Genomic DNA, 15437 nt, shown 5'->3' with positions numbered 1-15437 from the left:
GGACTTAATTGCGATAAACTCAAAAACTACTTCACGGATTTTCATACGGTTTTCACCAATAGAGCGGAGTCATAAGGAAGGTTCCTATCTAGGCTTCTAGTATATTACCTAAAAGGAGAGCAAAAAAACAACGAAAATAATTTAAAATCCTCTTTTTATTTATAAATTATACAAAATCAGAAAAAAATATAATAATAATACAAAATTGTTAAAAATAACATCTACTTATCTTACACAATAGTAAAAAATATTCGAATCTTTGTAATAATTTTTCAGCTTTAAAAGTTAAGCTGCTTATGCCAAGGTCAGTCGTTGGATGGGTGACCGATTTTTTTTCAACAAATCAATTATTATTAAACAACTTTTTGAGTATTCGCGCGTTTTTTTGAGTGTGATGTATCTAAGATTTTTGGAAAAAATCTCGGTGGGTTGTAAAAGTTAAAATTATTGCCATTCTTGGAAATTCTGTTTGAATGCAGTCGGCTCTACGCCTTCGGGAATCCTTGTGACTGGTACCTGTGAAAAAAAGCAATTTAAAAATATTGAAAAAATCCTGTCATAGAGTATACAAAGTGTATCGTACCTAATCACATTAAATTAAATATGTTAATATACTGGTTAATATATGTCGATTAGGAGAAAGAAAACAATAAAATACGCAAAAATATTTTCTTCAAAAAAAGTAAATATAATTAAAATGTGCGAGAATTAGAATACCATAAGAGTCAGTTATTACAAACAACGGAAATTCTCTCCTGAAAACTGACAGCTGTCAACTGGTGAAAACATTCGATACTCCTAACTTTATCTCTGCTTTACACATGATGTTGTAAATAATGTAAACTAAAAATGACTCCTGTGGCTAAACCACTGAATGGATTACGTTATTTTTTTACAATTCGCCATAGAATATCATAAAGTATATGTGAGAGGATTTAATGTGCTTATGTACGAAACACCCGATATACAGAGTGTGTCGTTCACATTTTGATCAGTTGACAGCTGTCAGTTTTCAAGGGAGAATTTCAGTTGTTTGAAATGACTGACTCTTATTTGGTGTTCTAATTTTCGCACATTTTTATTCTGTTTACTTTGTTTGAAAAAATCATATTTTTATTTTACGTATTTTTCTTTTTTCTTTGTGTTAATCGACATATTTTAACCAGTATATTAACGTATTTAATTTAATGTGATTAGGTACGAAACCCCCGATATATGATTTTCTATCTATAGACGAGTAAAAACGCGGGCTAACACAAGTGATGACTATGGAGTATTTATTCAAGGGCGCCATAGAGTCCCGATCGATACCACTGGCGCCTAAATGTATCAAGGTTATGAACTACTCTATGGAATATTGCTACTTCATTTGCAGTAGGCACTTGAGAAAATGGATGTTCAGGAAGTAACTATTATTATAATAGGTTTTCGCGTAGTTTGTAGATAATGTAAGTAAATTAATTATGAAATATTATTGTATGGCGTCAAAATCAGCAACGTTTTTTTTGTATATTACTACTGCTGCAGTATATGCGAGTTCGAGAGATTTGTAGTGTATGTAGTGCTCATAAAAAAAGTGTGGATTTTTAGAAGATAAGTTATAATAGCACAAAGTAATTTTATCAAAATTGCTTTGTATATTTATCAACTTTTTATATTTAATAGTTTAATTTTGCAAACCCTATGGTAGGATGGTCAATGACCCTTTTGTTAAATAATTAATATAAGATCCACATGTACCCATATTCGCAAAATCAATACGTTTTGAGTTTTATATTTTTGGTAGGTGCCTACTCAATTCATATTTTGGTACTTTCACAAAAAAATCTAAGGGCCCACTTCTACTTAAAATAAAGCTGCTGGGATTGCAAAGCAGGATAAATATATAGATAGACTGCCTTTTCTTTTCCCCACTATGTTGGGTGGATGTGATCCCAGTCTAACTGGATGCAGCAGAATACCAGTATGCCATATGGAGCTCTGCCTATCTGACCTCCTTAACCCAGTTACCGAGGCAGACTCTCTTCTGACTATCCTGACGACCCCCAGTGATGTATTTTTGTAATATTTTTCAGTGTTCATACAAATTAATGTATTAAATGAATGTATGAATTAGTATACATACCCATTCAGGATAATTGTGCCATTTGAGGTACTGTTCAGCCTTTTTCATCGCTTCAGACTTTTCCTAGAACAAAGACAAGTTATCAATTATTAGATCTAACATCTCGAAGTAACTTTGCTATTTCGGACTAGCAGTAAGTAGGTATTCAAAATGTATTTGTGATTCAGCTTTCTTACCATAACACGCAACTCAATTTTATACAAGCTGTTGATTTGCATCCGTGCAATATTCAAGGAAAAATTGGTACCAAATTTTTTTTTTCCGAAATCCGTTCCGAGATAAAATATTTACCTTGTCATTTGATTCGCGTCCAACCCATACGTAAATGCCACTGTAGCTTCCAGTGTCCAAAATGTAACATTCCTGAAAAAAACATATAAGTGTTAGTTTCAGCATTTTTCACAAAATTACCCACACTCATAAAAAACTAGGTATGTTGTACTTAATATTTTTAACCGACTTCAAAAAAATGAGGTTCTCAGTTTGACCTGAAAGGTATTCATGTATTTTTCATACTACTATTTTTCATGTATTTTTCTTTGTCTTAAGAAAATTAGTGACGTTATGTTATCAATGAATTTGGGCCTCGATAGGTTTTTTTTTTTTTAATTCGTTTTCCAATAGAAAGCCACATTATTTGTGAATATCATAGAGTATATTTTATCCAGGTAAGGAACGTAGGTAGTGGCCTCGGAATGTAAATAAAATCACGGAAGCAATATGGTACACTATATACCTACACAGAAATATCATACTCCAATACCAAGTCTATTTAATGTTATCTGAACTACATTTACATTGAAGTACCTATTAATTTATAGTTGAAGTGTTTGCACGTGAAAGGTTTTCAAGGACAATAGCTTTTAAAAGGTTTTATAGATAAGCTATGAAACAATATTGGATGTTTCCCGTAAACTTACAAATAAGATTTTAATGAAAACTGGTCTATTATCGTCTCTAGGGTCCCAATTACCCATCATCTGGCTAGCCTTTTCCCAATTATGTTGGGGTCGGCTTCCAGTCTAACCGAATGCAGCTGAGTACCAGTGTGCCACAAGGAGATACTGCCTATCTGACCTCCTCAACCCACATACCCGGGCAACACAATAGGTTAGACTGGCAGACTTTCTGGCTTCAACTAAACTTTTTCGATACCTTTTTCTGCAGAATTGGGATCCGCGCTTTATTTAATTTTTTTTAAGTATAATATTAAAACCTATGAAATCGAAGAGGATTATATACAGGCCAGAGCGAGAGAGAGAAGAGATGGGTCAAGCGTTAGAAAGAAGAAGAAGACATTATAAGTTTTTTCATAGTTTTTTCTTACCTTAGTATTAAGTAAATCCTTTGTCAGAGGTGGTTCAAGCTTCGTTATCTTGATAGAACCCGAGCTGTCTGAGATCTCGCTGAGAGAAACCTCTGTGGAGGCGCCCTTTTCGAATTCCTGCTGAAAAGAGTTTGGTTAAACACTGTTCAGTTTAGGCACACACACACGGACAAACACGAATTAATAGTTTTAAAAACACAAAAAAACACACTTTGTTAATGCACGTAAAGTATATATATGACATATACACAGACAGGCAAACACGTTAATCTATACTAATATTATAAAGCCGAAGAGTTTGTTTTTCTGAACGCGCTAGTCTCAGGAATTACAGGTCCGATTTGAAAAATTATTTCTTTGTTACATAGCCCATTTATAACAACAAAGCTTTTCAACAATATCTGTACACACAAATGCGAAAAACATTTTAGGGATCCAGCAGAATACCAGCGTCAGGTATTCTACCTGACACATGCTGAGCTGGACTCCCATTCGGTGCAAACGTAAGACACTGCAGCGCGCCGTTAATCTCTGATTGTATTTCATGTTTCTCTTTCGACCCACTTCTTGTTTTGTTTTATTTTTCTTATTGTGTATCTTTGTGGTGTATTTTTTTTGTCTGAATAAATGCTTTATCTATCTATCTATCTAAAAAAAAATTGTTTTGACTATTGCAACTGTCAACTGCACCAACATCACAGCGGGAAGGGTCATTTGATAATTTCCCGTAAAACCTAGGATGATTTCCCGTAAAACCTAGGATGATGGGTTGTCGTATGTACACTCGTATTACTGACCTCATCATCACCACCTTCGGTAGCTTCGGCCACGGAGTCCTTGTCTCCAGACCCCAGGGCTTCGAAGAACTTCTCAAAGTCACTGTCACGGGAGTCGGCATCTAGAGCAAAATGGGATATTTTAGAGATATTTAGTTAAAAAGTCAAAAGTGATAGATCGTGGGATCTGCTAAATAAATGAATTTTTTTAGACGTTTTTATATTTTGTATCTGAGATTCATGCCTTTGTTGACAAATTTACTTTGCTCTGAGCCAATTTTGAAGAAAAGTATGTAGAAACCGCCTCTGGAGAACCAGCTTTCAATAAAAAAAAATCCTCATACAAATCGGTTCATCTACCTATTAAGGAGCAACGGTGTTACAAACGGACGCACAGAACTGTTAAACTTATAACACATCAAATGTTAAATATCTAATAATCACAGTATCACCCTAATATTATTGCAGCAAAAGTTTGCTAGTGTGTATATTTCTCACTTCTGCTTGCACAAAAGACAGATTCGATCGGTCATAAGTGCTTGTAGAGGCCTAAATGAAATAAATTATTTGAATATTATAACATATTAGAATAACATGTAGACAATTTTTTACCCAGTTGCAGCTAGTAGTACCTTCAGTTCAACTGCTGGTTCAATATGACCAAAAATAAGTCATCATCATCAGCCTATCGCAGTCCACTGCTGGACATAGGCCTCTCCAAGTGCACGCCACTGAGATCGATTTTCGGCTTCTCAAAAATTAGTACTCACCAATAATCTCAATGCTAGCCCTCCCATTATGGTCCTGATCTCTGATCTGATTGGCTACAGTAATGGCTTTCAGTCGCTCCACACTCTTGGCGTTGTCTCCAACGTTCAGATATATCTATCTATCCTATGTCCTTTTCCCTGGTCTAAGCTAGCTACCTCCCCTCTAGTTTTCAGCTTAATCGGTCCAGCCGTTCACGAGTGATGGCGTGACCAAGGGATATGGGGATTTATTTTTATATATCCTATCCTACTTATATTATCTTAAATGTGTAAGTTTGTGAGAATGTAGCATGTATGTTTGTTATTCTTTCACGCAAAAATGGATAGACCGATTTGGATGAAGATTATGTAGGTGAGACCCTGGATTAACACATAGGCTACTTTTTATCAACACACCACGCGGGCGTAGCCGCAAGCTTTTATAGAAGGATAGTAGGACAGTAGTATGGTAGGATTAGTAGGACAGTAGTATGGTAGGATTAGTAGGACAGTAGGATGGTAGGATTAGTAGGACAGTAGGATGGTAGGATTAGTAGGACAGTAGGATGGTAGGATTAGTAGGACAGTAGGATGGTAGGATTAGTAGGATTAGTAGGATTAGGAGGATAGTAGGATTAGTAGGACAGTAGGATGGTAGGATTAGAAGGATAGTAGAATATATAAGATCTACTCACCAATAATCTCAATGCTAGCCCTCCCATTATGGTCCTGGTCTCTGATCTGATTGGCTACAGTAATGGCCTTCAGTCGCTCCACACTCTTGGCGTTGTCTCCAACGTACAGATATATTTCATGGTTGACGTCCAAGACGAAGCAGTCGCCCTTGTTGAGAGATGCGAAGGATACGTCCACCTGGATAGAAGAAAGTTAGGTTAGATCCTATTAATATCATGAATCGATGATCATGAAGGATTGTATGCATTCTTTATTGTACACAAAACATATTTTAATACACACACAATACAGAAAAGTTATGTACAAAGGCAAGCATAACCCAGAGTTGGGTTCTCTGACAACAAACCTTAGAGCTATAGCGAGATGCTATAAAAGAGTAAGTTAGAAGTCCGCTTTCAAGCAAAAACTACGTGATGGATTTTGGTGAAAATTGGCAGTAGATATTAACATAGCTTGCACAGTCATAAAAAAATGTAAATAAAGAACAAGAATTAGGCTACTTTATATTAACCTAGCTTTATTTTACCATTTAAAGCATTTTTTTTTTATTTTTATTTAATCTGCCTAGCCGTTTCCCAACAATGTATGTCGGCTTTCAGTCTAAGCTGAATACCAGTGTTTTACATGGAACTTCTAACCTCCTTAACCCAATTAAGAACATCGATACGTCTAGGTAAGACTGGTGTCATGTCTTTTTGCTTTCTGACTACCTGTAACGACTGCCAAGGATGTTCAAATGACAGCCAGGACTAAACAATTGAACGTGCCTTCCGAAACACGGAGGAACTCGTCATGATAAGCGTTGCTTAACCTTATGATCAACCGATTCTATTGATCCAGCTTAGTGGCAAACTAAAAATATATTATTGATGTTTACTACTTAAAAAACTTCCTTTAATCTTCAATATTGGTTTTAAAATAACTGCTGGAAAGTTATCGAAATGTTCACAGTTTTGTTTTCATCCCAATTGACGGATTGAACGTTAACGTATGTTTTGAAAACCCTTGCGTCATTGGGACCGAAATAGTGACGTTGGCTTGAGGCAGATTTCATTAAAGCCAATCAAAGCCAGCAGCTTTCTTAAAGCTTTTAATCTATGTATTTGAGCAAATGTTCAATCCTCACCTTTTAAATAATTCTCAATTTTCAAGAGAACTACGAAAGAGTGTTTAATGAAGTATGATAAACTCGGGAGATCATGCTACAGACTTCAGCAGTCGAAAAAAACGCTTATGATTGATAAGTTCTAGAAACTTATTCAGTTATCTACCTACGCTATATCTATTTTTAACTTAATTTTAAGTAAGATTTTTAGAATTCTTTATATTTGTACTTACGCCTAAGAGGCCAGGTATGATACTACTTTATATTATTTTTGTACTTTATACTCATGTTTATACAAATAAGGAATCTTGAATCTTGTATGGCCATTCCCATTTTTCTATATATGTGTTGTTCTCCATACTAAAGATAGGAATTTGCCATTACTTGTCTTGTGTCAAAAAAAGGTTTTTCTGTATTGTTTTTTATATGTATTAGCTTATAAGTATTGTAACGTTAACTATTTATGTATCGTACATTCTATGGGCCTTAGTTGCCTGATGTAAAGGACAAAATAAATAAATAAAATAATCCTAGTTAACTGGGTTGAAGAGATCAGATTAGCAGTCGCTCCATGTGGCACACTGGTACTCAGCTGCTTCCGGTTAGACCACAGCAGAGAAAATATATGAAAAGGCTAGCTATAAGAGATCAAGAAACTTAAGAAAAACACAGGATAATTGGTTTTTTTTCCATATTTTTTCCCCTCAAAAATTTCAGGAGCTCATTAATTTCCCTCACCCCCTGGTAATATCCCAAGTTCCTAATTAACTTCCTACTATAGAATTCTACCACAGACCTGTCGCACTCGAACATTCCTCTTCCCTTTGATTTGGAAGAGGCGTTTCTCGGCTCCCTCGTTGATAGTCACGTGGTTGAAGCCTGATGCGTGGCCACCGTCTAAATACCTGATCGCTAGGGAAGAAAGGAGAGGAAATTCAGGGTTATTGAGACGCGAAATTAAATCTAATATAATTTAAAGGGTGAAGAATTTGTTTCGTTGCGGTAATTTGAGAAAACATTGGCATTATTTGGAAGATTCTTTGGAAGAAAGCCATTTACAGAGGAAGGCTTTTGGGCTTCTTTTCATTCGGGTGCGTGAAAAAGTTTCCATGGCACTTAGGTAAATCCTTCCGAAACTGCTAGCTAATGTGTAAATTTCTAAGTAAATATAGAGGTATAATAACAAAATTGCTAGCCCTTCTAATATTATATGCTAAAGTTTGTATGTAGCTTCGTAGGATGGATTTTTGGATGTTTCTTTATCGTTCACGCAAAAACTGGCGAACGGATTTTAATGAAACTTGGTACTAACACAGCTTTTACATCCAAATAACATAAAAGCAACTTTTTAACTATGTGCGTGAAGTAGTTCCTTGTGAAGGTGGGTAAAATATGAAGTAAAATAAAATCGCTTACCAGGCTGAAAGTAATCCAAGAACAGCTTCGACTCGTAACCCTGAACCTCTCTATGTTGCACAGCAGCTCCATGGAACTGCTCATCGTCCAGGTTGACAGTGAGCACGGCTGCGGACCCCCTCTCATCCTGCGTGCTCTTACTGCCCAACCAGAAGTGGATGTCCCATGAGAGTCGCGACGCGTCTCCCGTCGTCTACAAGAGATAACAATAAAACTGACTCCGCTGTCTACAAGTGACTCCACTGTCTCAAAATGACTCCGCTGTCTACAAGTGACTCCGCTGTCTACAAGTGACTCCGCTGTCTACAAGTTACTCCGCTGTCTACAAGCAACTCTGCTGTCTACAAGTGACTCCGCTGACTAACAGATGATAGGAAGCATAGCATAGCATGGAACTGCTCATCGTCCAGGTTGACGGTGAGCACGGCTGCTGACCCCCTCTCATCCTGCGTGCTCTTACTGCCCAACCAGAAGTGGATGTCCCATGAGAGTCGCGACGCGTCTCCCGTCGTCTACAAGAGATAACAATTAAACTGACTCCGCTGTCTCAAAATGACTCCGCTGTCTACAAGTGACTCCGCTGTCTACAAGTGACTCCGCTGTCTACAAGTGACTAAGCTGTCTACAAGTCACTCCGCTGTCTACGAGTGATTCTGCTGACTCAAAGCCACTCCGCTGGCTCAAAGTGACTCCGCGGTCTACAACTGACTGCACTGTCTACTAGTGACTCCGTTGTCTACAAGTGACTCCACTGGCTTAAAGTGACTGCGCTGTCTCATAGTGACTCCGCTGTCTACAAGTGACTCCGCTATCTACAAGATGACTCCACCGTCTAACAGATGATAGGAAGCATAGCATAGCATGGAACTGCTCATCGTCCAGGTTGACGGTGAGCACGGCTGCTGACCCCCTCTCATCCTGCGTGCTCTTACTGCCCAACCAGAAGTGGATGTCCCATGAGAGACGCGACGCGTCTCCCGTCGTCTACAAGAGATAACAATTAAAGTGACTCCGCTGTCTCAAAGTGACTCCACTGACTCAAAGTGACTCCGCTGTGTCAAGTCAAAGTGACTCCGCTGACTCAAAGTGACTCCGCTGACTCAAAGTGACTGCGCTGTCTACAAGTGACTCCGCTGTCTTCAACTGACTCCGATGTCTCAAAGTGACTCCGCTGTGTCAAAGTGACTCCGCTGTATCAAAGTGACTCCGCTGTCTTCAATTGACTCCGATGTCTCAAAGTGACTGCGCTGTCTACAAGTGACTCCGCTGTCTACAAGTGACTCCGCTGTCTACAAGTGACTCCGCTGTCTACAACTGATTCCGATGTCTCAAAGTGACTCCGCTGTGTCAAAGTGACTCCGCTGTCTCAAACCGACTCCGCTGTCTCAAAGTGACTCCGCCGACTAACAGATGATAGGAAGCATAGCATAGCATGGAACTGCTCATCGTCCAGGTTGACAGTGAGCACGGCTGCTGACCCCCTCTCATCCTGCGTGCTCTTACTGCCCAACCAGAAGTGGATGTCCCACGAGAGTCGCGACGCGTCTCCCGTCGTCTAGATATGTTATGGAGATGAGAATGGACGAGGAAGCTCACAAAATTTATTTTAAGAGACTGCACTAACTACTATTGTTCCCTCTGACTTAAGGTGACAACAGTTATATAAATAAACTCTCCGACCAAACCTGACTCCATGGATTGACTACGTAACTTCATTGATTAATTTTGACTCCACTAAGGGAAGCTGGGGTCACCAACTGACTTAGACTACTTCAACTCCATTGACTGACGATAAATTCGACGACATTCATCAACTTCAACCATGGCTAAACCTGCAGACCTGTATGGATCAGTGTTGGGTAACAAAATATATGTAGCAGGGATGAAATCACATGAACAGTGATTACCTTGTCATTTTGATTTGACCCTTAAATCGTATCTCATAAAAAAACATTTTACAACATCAATATAAAAAGCCAACGGCGCGGTGGTGACAGCGAGCTTGCCGTGCCGTTTGCCATTTGCCGACATTTAGGCTGGAAACAGTGCTCGACCAACGGTCAGCGGTGACTGTCGGTCGACGTAGCTATATCTGTACAAGTCTAGGAACGCGCACACAGCTACGCTGACGGTACGCGCGTGATTTTGTATGTGATTCGGTCGGGACTTAGGTCAGCACTGACCGTCGGCCGAGCACTGTTTCCAGCCTTAAGAAAGGGGGTATGCCGTAATAATAAGAACTCACGCTAAGGACAATGTAGGAGTCTCCAGAATAGAAGTTGCCGTGATGAGAAGCAGGCACTGGCACCGGTTCGAAGTCCTAAAACAAAAGAAAATATTTCATTTAAAATCTTCTTCTTCATACATGCAGTTGTTTGTAAAGCTCATCAAAATACAACAAAATATTAATTTAGAAAAATATTTATGTAGTGCATGCAAATGTGTTCCTTATCATTAATTCGGATTGGATAATGTCACCATTCGTGATAATAATATTTAGCTACCCACACACTAGAAACTTTTTGTCGGCAATTGTCTGTTTGGGCTAATAAATCAGTATGAAGATGAATGGTAGTACGCACATTACAAAGATCAGGTATTTAGCCAGTATCATACCGACTAAAAACTTTGATAGGAAGCCAGATGTGTAAGGTTCTTCTAACCTACAGACAGACATGTGTTGCTGGGGAGTTTGTTGCGCCACTTCTTCTTCCCAGCAAAAACACATAGGAAGTGGTGAAGGGTGGGCGTTTTGGGGGCTGTCTCATGTAATTTTTTTTTGACGTTTGAAAAGTGCTGTTTTGCAGCCAAGTTTGAATAAATGAGTTTTGATTTAGGTTTTGTGTGTTGGGCTTTCCTGTGTTGTTAATTATCTTGGTGTACAATAAAGAATAATCTATCTATCTATCCACCTTCTTCTTCATACAGTTTTGTTGGCGAAACTCAATAAAATATTATGTACTAGCTGATTTTCTGTGGTTTTACCCGCGTCTCGTGGAAACTACTTCTAGTACCGAGATAAAATATAGCCTATGTTACTCGGGAAGAGTGTAGCTTTCCAATAGTGAAAGAATTTTTCAAATCGGTTTAGTTTTTCCTGAAATTACTTTGCGCTTTCAAGCAAACATATGAAAACTAACTCTTTTCCTTAATATGGATTTAGGTAATAAAAATAAGTAGAACAAAATAATAATTTTGTAGGTACCCTTGGAATATCCAAAATGCATGAATAAAATGTGTTTCGGTATTATCATTATCTGCGATTGCATAATGTCACATTTCATAATAACAATATTTAATGTTATTCTACTATAAATAATTTAATTATGTATTAACATTTAAATTTTAATTAAAATTTGCGACATTTTACACTAATGATCATCCTGATATTTGAACTAATTAGCATAATGATGAAAAATAAGGAAAAAACATTGAAATACACGCTAGTTGCATTTTGTACCGATTTGAAAAATTCTTTCACTGTTGGAAAACTACACTTTTCCCGAGTAACATAGGCTATATTTTATCCCGGTACAGACAGTAGTTCCTACGGGACGCAGGTGAAACCACAGGAGAACTGCTAGTGCTGATTAACAAGCTGTACCTATTACTGCCGAGTTTCTTAGTAGGTATATCTTGGACACTAATGGCTGATAAAAAGGTGAAGGAATACATCTTGAGGAAACCTGGACTATTATGTCTGAAATCAGCAACCCGCATTGAGCACGCGTGGTGATTAATGCTCAATCCTTCTCCGTGTGAGAGGAGGCCAAAGCCCAGCAGTGAGACGATAAAAAGGTTTTATTATACTATTGAAGTCGGTTTAATTTTTTTGAAAAAATTGTCTAATGCCTTGATCAGTTTTCCCAATTTTTTCTACAAGCCCTAAGTATCAAAAATAGTGTAGCCAAAAATAACACTGTTAAGTCATCCTCTTTTATCATGTGTGTCCAATCAAAATTTATTTTTACGTGAACTTGGCACCAAAACTACTAGTAAAAAGAAGTTTATATCTATCTTTTCTTCGTTGTCTATTCCTAGATCTTTATAAAAAAAAATAAAAGCTGGTAAAAAAGATCAGAAATTCTTTCTGGCTGACTGGTTTATTTTGAGATTCGTAGGTTAACGAAAGAAATAGGGCTAGATATTATTGAACGGAGATATTTTTATTGTGGTTTCATTTGTGTTTCGAAAGAGCTAAGTACTTGCCGCATGCGGGTAAAAATGGGACTTTTATAATGTCCAGCTTATTACCAGACCTTTTAGTCCAGTTTTTTTTTTTAATTTTTACCGTGTACGTGAAAGTGTATAAATAAAATCACATTTTCATTTTTTTTCTTTTATTTAAGTACCTACATAGTTAGGTGTGTAAGTATACAAATTTCAAAAATGTTCTGTCAATATTAATATTCCTCGATATACTTTTTAAGTTTAGTAAAGAACAAAGGTAAATGAAAAATACAATAAACCATATTTCGGGAAACTTTCTGAGTGAAAGAACTTACGTACCTAGTTTCATCTAGGCAACATCATGTCAAAGTTGTTTATAATGTCAAAGTCATTTCTACATGTCACCTTTTAAAATAAAATAATGTCAAACTGTTTAACGCTTAAATACATTTCATGTCAACATTTGTCACAATAAATTGATGTTTATTATGAAAGTTTAACTACGTAAATGACTGAAGCGGATTAGTAGAATCGTTTTATGGCTGGCCCATAAATAATATAGGGCTTTACCAAGAATCTTGTAGGTTGAATATGAATGGAGGGCAGAGTGAAGAAGAACTTTTTTAAGAATTTCTGTTGTTGTTATTGTTTTTATTTATTTTATTAACTTTGCGTATTTTTTAAGAACAATACACCAATATCATGGAATTCTTTTTTAATAAGAACCATCGCTGGAACACCGCCTTTCATGCAAAAGAATCTTCATCCAAATCGGTTTATCCGTTCAAGTTCAAGACCAAAATAGGGGTCAAAATTGCTGACAACACCCCTATTTTATCGACGGGGGTTAGAAGTAAATAATACTATTTGTGTCAGCGCTAATTTCTTTAGGAATATTTGACGAAAAAGTCGGAATATATTTATTTTTTATAAAACCCTTTTTATCGTCCCACTGTTGGGCTGCGGCCTCCTCTCACACGGAGAAGGATTGAGCGTTAATCACCATGCTTGCTCAATGCGGGTTGGTGATTAGTCGGAATATATTAATTAGAAAAAAAAAACACAAAATCCATATGTATTATTTTTGTTCTCATTTAATTCCGTCGCCATTTTTAATAGAAAAAAAAACCAAATAGACAATGATCTAATAGGTAGCACATAGTTATTTATTCCCGACAGTCTCTCGAGACAGCGGGACAGATTAATAACAGCTATATATAAAGTCCCACAACACGAATAAAGGTCATGGCACACATGAACGGTACGGCTTAGCTGTTGTTACGTATCTACAAAAGTTCGCTGTCACTCCACCGATGGCTTCTTATATGGACGTTATAAAATGGCACAGTCGCCTGGGTAACTGGGTTGAGGAGGTCAGATAGGCAGTCGCTTCTTGTAAAGCACTGGTACTCAGCTACATCCGGTTAGACTGGAAGCCGACCCCAACATGGTTGAAAAAGGTTCGGAGGATGATGATGTTATAAAATGGCATAGTCGATGTGGGTAATAATTTTGCCATAAGTGTCAACACCCCAAAATGGATCCCTGATGATGGAAGGAGACCGAGAGGGAGACCAAGGTACAGAGCTACAGAGAAGACTTGGATAGCTTTTTCGTAGACTGACCACAAACAGGGACCGATAGAGAAAGATGGAAGGCAAAAAACATACGTTGGTTGCACGGGAGCACCCCAAAATATTTATTTTATTCTAGTTTTCAGTATTTGTTGTTATAGCGGCAACAGGAATACATAATCTGTGAAAATTTCAACTCTCTAACTATCACGGTTCATGAGATACAGCCTGGTGACAGACGGACGGACGTACAGACAGAGGAGCGAAAACAATAGGGTCCCGTTTTACCCTTTGGGTACGGAACCCTAAAAATGAGAGGCGATTTAAGAGTCAAATTCAAATGATAAGTTCGTCAAGACAAGTCGTGCCGTTCCAGTGTGCCGTTACCTTTACTGTCTATTTCTGATACACGTGGTTGAAAAATATGATATTACACACTGTAGGCCGGTTTGCGGTTTTTATACAGGTACTGTGTGTATGTTGATTGAAAATTCATAGTAAATAAATGTTTGTTTTAAGATAAAAAAAAAAACTTTTTACACAATAGGTAATAAAACCGAATTCCAAAAACACTAAAATGCAAAAAAAATTAAGTGCATCGGCCTAAAATTCAGTGTCTCATAGCCTTTTCCCAACTATGTTGGGGTCGGCTTCCAGTCTAACCGGATGTAGCTGAGTACCAGTGTGCCACAAGGAGCGACTGCCTATCCGACCTCATCAACCCGGTTACTCAACTCAGTTGTCTAATGGATTTATCTCAGTTTATTTCGCCACCGACTTCTAGGCCGACTTCTAAAATTAGTTCTTTTTGGGAAGTCGGGTATAAACTGATGTTTATGTTGTTAGTGAATTTGGGCGTTACACCAGAGTGTCGCAGGTTCAATGCTCATGTGATGCAAAGAGTTCCACTCACCTCTATCCTCCATACTTCTAGCCCCGCCTTCTTTCCAGAGTTTGCAAAAGCTGGGTGTACTTCTGGCATTTTCTGAAACAAACAAAAATTACATACATCAAATTCCGCACTTTATTTTTATGCACTTTTATCTGCTCATAAAGGAGGTTTTCAATTCGCAAGTTTGATTTGTTTCAAGAAGCGGTTTTACCCGCGTCTCTATGGGTTGTTCTCCGTTCACCCGGGCAAAGAGTAGCCCCCTGCCATCCTTGAAAAGTGGGATTACCAAGTTCCTAAGAAAATAACGATTCATAGACTATCTTATGCATGTGCGGTAATTCCTTCAGCAGGACACAGGTTAAAGTAAGAAATAGCACCTACAGTTAAATAAATAAATAAATAGTTAAAAAAACACTAGAAAAACACGCCATCAGAATTACATACAGCTGCCAATTTCCATGACGCTACGATCCTCGGAAGATGGTTAAATTAAACCTTAGATAAAATTACATAGTTACATACAGGTCAACCTAATAAAAGCATGTTAAGAATTAATAAGTCAAATTATATCAAACTTTCCGTAACCATAGCAACGGAATAATAATCT

General features: G+C 37.6%; 1 protein-coding gene across 3 annotated transcripts in view; it reads right to left on the bottom strand.

Annotated features, from left to right (window-relative positions):
• Window positions 1–268: 268 nt before the first annotated feature.
• The window catches only part of LOC110383583 (gelsolin), a 253645-nt gene continuing 238476 nt past the window's right edge, over window positions 269–15437 (bottom strand). For 2 of the 3 annotated variants that reach the window (XM_064043215.1, XM_064043214.1), the window contains exons 2-11: window positions 14852–14923; window positions 10440–10514; window positions 8195–8387; window positions 7575–7690; window positions 5673–5850; window positions 4250–4350; window positions 3453–3572; window positions 2417–2488; window positions 2126–2188; window positions 269–516 (exon numbers count right to left, since the gene is read on the bottom strand). In XM_064043215.1, the coding sequence (XP_063899285.1) occupies window positions 445–516; window positions 2126–2188; window positions 2417–2488; window positions 3453–3572; window positions 4250–4350; window positions 5673–5850; window positions 7575–7690; window positions 8195–8387; window positions 10440–10514; window positions 14852–14920 (1059 nt within the window). In that variant the 5' untranslated portion in view covers window positions 14921–14923 and the 3' untranslated portion in view covers window positions 269–444. The remainder of the gene's footprint in view (window positions 517–2125; window positions 2189–2416; window positions 2489–3452; window positions 3573–4249; window positions 4351–5672; window positions 5851–7574; window positions 7691–8194; window positions 8388–10439; window positions 10515–14851; window positions 14924–15437) is intronic. The other variant, XM_064043216.1, reaches the window with a different exon arrangement.

The sequence above is a fragment of the Helicoverpa armigera genome, chromosome 31 (genome assembly GCF_030705265.1).
Source record: "Helicoverpa armigera isolate CAAS_96S chromosome 31, ASM3070526v1, whole genome shotgun sequence".
Classification (NCBI taxonomy): domain Eukaryota; kingdom Metazoa; phylum Arthropoda; class Insecta; order Lepidoptera; family Noctuidae; genus Helicoverpa; species Helicoverpa armigera.
Note: the sequence above shows the minus strand (reverse complement) of the source record. Positions and strands in the feature narration are given on the sequence as shown.